Consider the following 8,925-nt stretch of genomic DNA (forward strand, 5'->3'; position numbering starts at 1 on the left):
AATTAAACCTCCCTGCAAGCGCACAGGGATCACATGACAAACTATGCCATCATATGCAAATTTATGGGAATCTGGCCATCAGAGAAAGCGTTGTACACCTGGATAAAATACCACTGGAAACCAAAGGAGGAGTTAAATATACATCTTGGATCCAAAAGTTTTTTTATCGTGGTGTTTACGAACATGGAAGACAGAGACAAGGTTTTTGAAGGAGGGCCATACTTCTTTGCCGCTGTTGGTCTCTATATGCGGCCATGGACAATGAACTTTGTGCCAGAATGAGAAACCTTCACTTCGGTGCCTGTATGGATTAGACTATACTCCTTACCTTTAGATTATTGGATGCCAGAGTCTTTAAAAGCTATAGGGGATAAATTAGGTCATTTCTTAAAAATCTCAGAGGCTATTCTATGGGGAAAATATACATCCTATACCCATATATGTGTGGAGATGGACCTATCAGGAGCTCTTCCAGATGAGGTCATTCTAGAAGTCTATGACGAGGAATAGGTTCAAACAGTTAACTATAAACATATCCTGTTCAGATGTCACAAGTGTCATGAGCATGGGCATCTATCCAGAGATTGTCCTCTTAATAGAAGGGAGGAAAACCTAAATACTAGCAAAGGGAAAGACCACACAGGTTTCACCAAAGTAGAAGGAAGAGGAAAATGAGGGGGAAGGAAAACACCAAAAAACCCTAATGGGAATGATAAAACAAAAAGTTACAACAGGTTTGAGATCTTAGGAGAAAAAGAGGCAGATGGAGGGGATCAAGAAAGTACAGAGAAGGAGACAGTAAGAGGGAAAGGAAAAGGGACCAACATGGAGTTCACTCAGGAACAAAACGAACACAAAATGGATCCTTTGAGTACCATGGAAATAGAAAAAAACCAGGAAATGTCTCAAAGTGAAAGTGGCACAGAGGATTAAGACTTACAAGAGATCCTAGAAAGGGAAAACCTAGAGCTGGAAAAGTTTCTGGAATAGGGAGGGAACCGGGAATAAACTCCATCCCTCGGGAGGAGGTGGACAAGGTCCAACATATATTCCTTAACAAGTCACACCAAACAGCTGCAGGAGTCAAAAGAGGACATGACAACCAAGAAAACAAAGGGACTTCCTCAATAGGATTAATAATAGGGAAACTAACAAAGAATCCAGGCAAGAGGAGGAGAAGAAAAAGACAGAAAGAACTACTACTCGAGTGTGGAAAAATCATGATTGATTCAGGAAGGATGAAAGACCTGTTCAGTTACTCTTTTAAAACCCCACCTCAATGAAAATCACAACCTGGAACATTAGAGGACTAGGGAGCAGAAGAAAACAGAGAAATCTAGGTAAAAGGATTAAAGAGAAAAAACCTGACATAGTTTTCATATAGGAAACAAAATGCTCTGTGGAGAGGATACGCTAAAAACATAGCAAATGGTTAAATAGATATGAATACCTTGAAGTTAAGACAAATAAATCTGTTGGTGGCATTCTCACTCTATGGGATCCACAAAAATTTGGTGTGATTGATGCAAAGGCATCCATACATCACCTTTCACTGATTTTCCAACCGGTGGGTGATAGACAATGTTACATGATCACCAATGTCTATGGTCCACAGCCAATGGAGGACAAACTTTGACTCCTCACAACACTGGAGGATATGAAGAAGAGATACCCAGCTCTACCCTGGATACTTGGAGTTTATTTTAACATAACAAAATCACTCATAGAGAAGGAAGGAGGAACTAGAACACTTGGTAGAGACTCAATTGCCTTCTAGAACTTCATCACTAATATGAAATTGGTTGATATGGAAACAAGCAATGGAATATTCACTTGGAATAACAAAAGAGGAGGGCCTACCCAAGTAGCCTCAAAACTAGATAGATTTATTGTTTCATAGGAACTTCTTCTCAGGGGATGCAACATTACTACACTCATTCTACCTTTTGGAGGTTTAGATTGCTGGCCTATCCAATTGGAAGCTTCCCTCTTTGGCAAACCAAGGAACACCCCCTTCAGATTTGAGAACGCTTGGCTCACTCATCCAGATTTCCTCAAAAACATTGAAGAATAGTGGAAGGAAGAGCTTCACCTTCAAGGTACAAAAATGTTCCTTCTACACAGCAGGCTCAAACACATTAATGACAGACTGAAAGAGTGGACTAAAAAAGAATTTGGTAACATCTTCAAAGCTAAGGAAGATGTGGAAAAGAAACTAAAGGAAATAAACCAGATTATTATCACTGAAGGCTATACAGAAGAAAGGAAAGAGATGGCAAAGTCACTCCAGCAAGAGTGGGATAACAGATGTCTTCAAGAGGAAATATTCTGGAGATAGAAATCTAGAGTACAATGGATTAAATAAGAGGAGAGAAACACCAAATTCTTCCATAGATCCACCATAGCTCAAAGAAACAATAATAGAATTGTGAAACTTACAGACCAGCATGGAATAGAGAGAAACACTCATGAAGAGATGGAGAAGGTTCTACTCCAGCATTTTTAGGAAACTGCTGAAGAAACCTCGGAAGACAGATACCAGTTCACAAAAATATTTACTCAGTACATCCCTAATTTGGTTAGTAGAGAAGATAATTTCAACCTCAACCGATCAGTAACAGAGGAAGAATAGAGGAAGCCGTGAAAGAGATGCAAAATGGGAAAGCACCAGGACCGGATGGCTTTAATGTAGATTTTTTCAAAGTTTGTTGGAAGATAGTAAAACAGGACATCCTGGAGGTAGTGGAAGACTCTCAAAGATTTAAGACAGTCTTAAAGGCACTGAACGAATCTTTCATAGCCTTAATCCCCAGATAGGAAAAGGCCACCTCTCCAGACATATTTAGACCTATAACATTATGCAATGTGATATAAAAAATTATATCCAAAGTCATTGCCAACCATCTCAAACCTCTCCTCCCAACCCTAGTGTCAGAGGAGCAAGCGGGCTATGTCGGAGGAAGACAAATTTTAGATAATATAATTCAAGCTCATGAAATAGTTCATTCACTCATTACCAACAAAGAGGCAGGAATGATTATGCAGCTGGACATAGCAAAGGCCTATGACAAGCTTAGCTGGTCGTACATAAGAGCAATATTAAAAGCCTATGGCTTTGATCACAATTGGATTAAATGGGTTATGGCGCTAGTTACCATTGCCAGCTATTCAATTCTTCTCAATGGCTCTCCTTCAAGAACTTTCAAGCCTTCTAGGGGTCTCAGGCAAGGAGATCCTCTTTCTCCTTTCCTTTTCATTCTAATGATGGAAGGGTTAGGGAGAGCTATTAGAGATGCTAAGGAGGAAGGGAGAATTCAGGGTCTAAGACTCACTAAAGGTGGGGACACGGTGACACATCAGCAATTTGTGGATGATACCATGCTTCAAGGCACACCCACTGGTAAGGAAGCCAAAGCATTCAAACAGATTCTGAGTCAGTTTTCTAGGGCAGCAGGCTCAGAGGTAAGTCTTACTAAATCAAATATTTTCTTTTTCAATATGGATATTTCAATACAAAGAAATCTTTCCAGAATTTTGGGCTTTCAAAGGGAGTCACTGCCTATGAAGTACCTGGGAGTTCCTCTCACTGACAAACCACTTCACAAAGATATTTGAGAACCTGTACTTAATAAGCTAAAAGACAAGATCAACAAATGGACAAATAGAGCACTAAATCTAGCAGGGACACTGATTCTCACTAAGGAAGTCCTCCAAAGTATCCCTATCTATATGGTATCTGCCATTCCAGCACCAACTGGTGTAGTTACTAATATAAGAAACATTCACAGAGACTTTCTATGGGGTAAAGGTGAAGAAAAGAAGAAATGGGCCCTGGTGGCATGGGACGGAGTGTGAAAATCTAAGTCCCATGGTGGCTTGGGTCTTCATGACCCAGGAATTCTTAATAGAGGTCTTGGTGCCAAAATCTGGTGGAGATGGCTAAAAGAAATACAAGCCCCATGGACAAAACCTGGGAAGAAAAAATATGCTTCGAATGGCAGGAGAAGAATCTAATCAGAATGACAGGACAAGTAAAACGTTCTACAATTTGGAATAGGGCATGGGAGAATAGGGCCCTAGTCCAAAATCACAGTTTCTAGGAGATCAAAAATGGAAACCTGACTTGGTTCTGGGAGGATAATTGGTAGCAGGAGGACAATCTCCGAAGTGAAGAATTAGCAGACATTCACATGGACACCATCAACAAAGGATTAAGGTGGGTAAGTGACTACTGGAACCACTCAAGGAACAATGGGAAATGGAGAACATGGAAACTTCCAGATTACAGAGGAATGGACATGCTACATACTCAAGCTATAGCCCTTAAAGGTCTTTTAGACAAGAGACAAATCTTAAACTCAAAATTGAATGATCAACTAAGATGGGGAAAGAACAAGGCAAGTCTCTTCAACCTCAAGGAAGCCAAAAGGATAGATGTAGGGTTGAACCTTTCAAACACAAATAAGATATGGAAAGAAATCTGGGAAAATCCCCATTGGATGAAAGTCAAATTGTTCAAGTGTCTGGTTCACTAGGGAGAGATTCTGACATGGGATAATCTTAGAAAAAGAGGCTTTGTTGGCCCCTTAAGATGTCACTTATGTAGACAACAAGAAGAAACTACAAATCATCTCCTAAATAGATGCACTTTCACCACAACACTTTGGAATTAGGTTGGAGAAGTCTTTGAGCAAACATACAGAGATGTTAATGACAGCATCACTACTTTGAAGAATTGGAGGAAATGTTTTTCGGATAATGAGATCATAAACTCCACCTGGATGTTGACCCTAGGATTCCTAATCTATAATGTCTAGAAGGAGCGCAACAACATGATTTTCAAGGAGAAAGCGAGTCTGGTGAGCAACATCCTCAAGCTAGTCCTTAAACAACTCAAAGAAACTGTTCACATCCTGGGAGGTGCAGCTATAGGTAAACCCATTGGACAGAGAGAGGCCATAATATTGGAGAAGTTAGAGCTCAAGGTTCTATACAGATTATCAAGAAAACCTCAGCAAAAAAGTCTTCTTGGCAACTTCCTTCTCATGGTTTTTAAAAATTCAACATAGATGAGGCTTCAAAAGGGAATCTGGGAGACGCTGGTTATGGAGGGGTCTTGAGGGATAAGGAACGAACCACAGAAGTCATCTTCCACAGTTATCTGGGCAAAGCAACCAACAATATGGCTGAGCTCATGGCGATGGAATTATGCCTGGCAATACTGCTCAAGTACAACATTCAAAATGTCATCATTGAGGCAGATTCAGAATTAGTCATTAACTCAGTGAAGAGGATAAACACTGGCACTGCTCCTGAGAAAATCTCAAATAACTAGAGGCTTTTGCAAGTCTACCAAAGAATCCAAGTGCACCTAAGAACGCTGAGAACCCTCAGGTTGGCGCATGTTCGTAGGGAAGCCAACAAAGTTGCCCACTGGCTAGCTAATGAGGGGGTTCGAAACAAGCATATCGATTTATGCTACTGGTGGGAAGAGATAATGGATGACAGGTTGAAGGAGGGATGCTCATCCAAGGCCCTCAGTGACCGACAATAGCATTAGGAAAAATCAAGAGACAGTATTCGCTGACATAGAGCCACAGAGACGGAGTCTAGTTGTTTTGGTTTCATTATGAAGTGTTATGACATAAGTGAGATCCTTTTTAGGATGCAGGTCTATGTCGGCCTCATTAACTCAGGTAACGGAAAACCAGATGTCTTAGGGGGATGGATGGATGGAGGGATCTTCATCTCCCTTTGGCCCATGCGCCGGAGCCCAGATTTTCTCAGTGAACGTGAAACCCCATATTTTATTCTTGTAATCAGCGTTACAGCCCTTGAAGTGGTTTCCGGTATATCGCATTCTCATCAAGCCAAAAGTAGTTTTTCTCAATCGAGAGCGATTCCACTCACCACGCGACACATGGCTAAGGGCGGGGAGGAATTACTGCCTTCATCGCGTGCTAACTATCGGCGCTTTTAGTCCGCGCAATATGATCCTTAACCGTTGGATCTAGCGAGGCTAATCTATGGCCAGGATTTTGCATGCATGTTGGTGGGTCTGCAGCAGTGGTTATGTTTCGAGCTGTTCGCATGACTTCTCCGAGATCGCGCGCAAATGGTGGATTTCAAGTGGTTAAAGTGATCGAAGGATAAGTCAAAAATGGACCCGATAGGATTATAGATTATGGTCTATTGGGTTCATCAGGTCCAATTTATTTGTTAATAGGTGTGCTTGTTGGTCACCCAATTTGTTTCTCATCTGCGGGATCTTCAACACAAGACCCAACGGTCAGTTTTGGACTGCTTGTTTGATTTGGCGAGCCTGAGTGCTGGGGTTTGCTTTGTCGTCTTGAGACCATGAATGGGGGTAGGCCTGGCATATTGGTGGGCCACACCGCCGCGTTTGTCTTTTCTACACTATTTCACTTTTTTAATTGAATAGAAGGATCCGCTCTTGCCTTGGAAAAAAAATTACTTGTTTGTTCAAAGGTGCAAATAGATTTAACATTATCAAAATTAAAAATGTATGTGTATTTAAAATTGTGAAATTTAAAGATTGTAATCTAAAATTTCAAAACTTCTACTAAAATCTCTTACAAACATTTTTATTATTTTCTGGACTAATTTGTAAATATCTTTTTTAACTAAGCTATTCCAAAACACAAACACACCGGCAAAAGAAATCATGTTTACTGCGCAGGTTTTATTGAATAAATGCACAAATGTCTCAACGTCACCCTGAAGTTCTGTTGAACTTATGCACAAACCCATACATTAAATAGAAACCAAACCACTGCCTTTGTCTCGCCATTGGCCGTTGAGACCACCTGTTACTCGTCTAAAATGAGTCCGTATCAACCGAACACTATTCTTTTTTCTAAATCACTATCTTCTAATTTCCTTCAACCTTCTTCCTCTTCGCTCTTCTGAAATATGGCAGGGTTGCAGTTATTTATTTCTTTCAGCAAAGTTTCTTGTTTCCAAACTTGGATGTTCGCTTCAGGATATCTCGCTCGTTGCCTCTAGCTTATATCTGCAGAGGCATGTAACAAACGAACATAAGCTGCAACTGCGTGAACCCATTCCAGTAACCTCTTCTTCATATAATCCGGATCCTCCAGTCTAATGCCCACCTTAACCTCGCCATCATGATCCCAAAGGCATATCTTCTCAAAGTCAATTAAAATTGGGCAACCCTCGGCTTCTGCAACAGAACAATTTGCACCCTCACCTGACATGGTTGGGATTTCTTCGTCTGCCTTCTGAACATCCCCTTCCACTGTCGTCGACAAATTAGCAGTTTCTTCTTCAACCATGAGAAGCCATGGATTATCCAGAGCAAGCAGCTCTACAGCTCTGTGATCCAAACCCATCTCGGCTGGAGCTTCAACGGATATCTTGTCTTCAGTATCCATCGTTAAGCAAACCCAATTGCGGCGGCGTATTTTTATACTTTTCCTTGTATTTGCAGCCTTCCTTTCTTAATTCTACCAATCCAAATTCTGCCTTATTTGGCTGGCTAGAGATGCTTTGAAAAAAGCGATGGCCCTTATTAGTCTGCCGATCTGTAATAATCCCTCTACTGTACCGCTCAAAGATTGATCGAACTCACAAAAACAACCAAATTAGAGATAACTAACTAATCTGTCTGAAAAATGCCGCTTAGGCGCCTTATATACTGAAATTATGGCTTCTAAGTGCCCGCAATTTTTATCTGGGCGTGCGGGAGAAGCTTTCTTGATTCTAGATTAGCATAGCCGTGTACTTCATTGACCATCCTGTTGTTTCGCAGCAAAGGAATAGAACGATCCTCGATGATGAAAATAACGCGCATATATTCTATATGGGCAAAAATGATACTAGAATCCTAGAATATTCAACACGGCATGAGTTGGGGAATGATCTAAAATCGTCATAAATTGCGTGTGTTACAGCGTTTAATTCATAGTAGTCTCTCTTGGAGAACATTGAACATTCGCACGGAATTTTAACGCGATTCTAAATGCTTGATTAAGACAACACAGACAGGAATATTTTTGCGTCATTCACAAGAATTCGAGTAGAGTTAAATACATTTACGGGGCCAAATCTTATCATCATCAAATCAAATTGTGATTGCGCCGGCTCTCCAATCAAGCATAAAAGAGATGCTGAAAGGTAAATTATGGTTCATTTAATTTAACATACCCCAGCTTTATTATAATGTACAAAGCATTATAAATTTGGTTTAAAACATCGTACTTGGTCTATTTTTTTATAATTTATAGTTAATGTTAATATAATATAATATATATAATAATTTTTAAATATTATTCATATTTATTTGATTAAGGTTGTAATATAATTATATTAATAAATGTAGTTGATAGAAACAAATATGTATATATAAACATATACACAACTATATTAATAGATGTGGTTAAAATATTTTAATGAGGGTATATCAACCACATTAATAATTATTAAACGTATCGTAGGGACTTAATATTAATATTAATGATTATATAATTATACAAGTAAGCAAAAATGAGTTATTTAAGTGAGTAATTTTCAATTAATACCATTAATCAAATTTAACATGAGCATAAAAGAATCAAATTTTTTCACATCTAAACTTTTTTAGAGTGCAAAATATAATATAGTAATTTTCATTGTTCAAATTGTATTTTTAATGCTAAATTGTATTGTTTATATATAGGATCCAATAAAAATTTTAACAATAAAAATTTAACTTTTATATATATATAAATATATATGAAGTTGATATCTACATAAATTAGTTAACATATCTTCAAATATTTATCTAAATCTCTTGTTAATTGAAAAGTACAAGATTTAAACATCTTATCCACACTTTTTTAACTTCTAATTACTTTAAAGCATATTCATTTTCTTTTTTAATTATAGCTAACATTATTTTTCTAT

The 8,925-nt window shown here is 38.8% G+C and overlaps 1 protein-coding gene across 1 annotated transcript; it reads right to left on the reverse strand.

The window, feature by feature from the left end:
* Positions 1–6,584: 6,584 nt before the first annotated feature.
* On the reverse strand, positions 6,585–7,625 carry LOC149261916 (uncharacterized). The gene has a single exon (XM_089382642.1). The coding sequence runs from the start codon at positions 7,413–7,415 to the stop codon at positions 7,023–7,025; it is 393 nt and encodes a 130-aa protein (XP_089238768.1). The 5' UTR covers positions 7,416–7,625; the 3' UTR covers positions 6,585–7,022.
* Between the last annotated feature and the right edge of the window lie 1,300 nt (positions 7,626–8,925).

Source organism: Pinus tabuliformis, chromosome 6 (genome assembly GCF_031772625.1).
Source record: "Pinus tabuliformis cultivar Carrire ecotype Pingquan chromosome 6, CPIR1, whole genome shotgun sequence".
Classification (NCBI taxonomy): domain Eukaryota; kingdom Viridiplantae; phylum Streptophyta; class Pinopsida; order Pinales; family Pinaceae; genus Pinus; species Pinus tabuliformis.

What these genes read in the sequence shown, in the direction of transcription:
- LOC149261916 (XM_089382642.1), bottom strand. Translation starts at nt 7,415, where the DNA reads ATGGATACTGAAGACAAGATATCCGTTGAAGCTCCAGCCGAGATGGGT.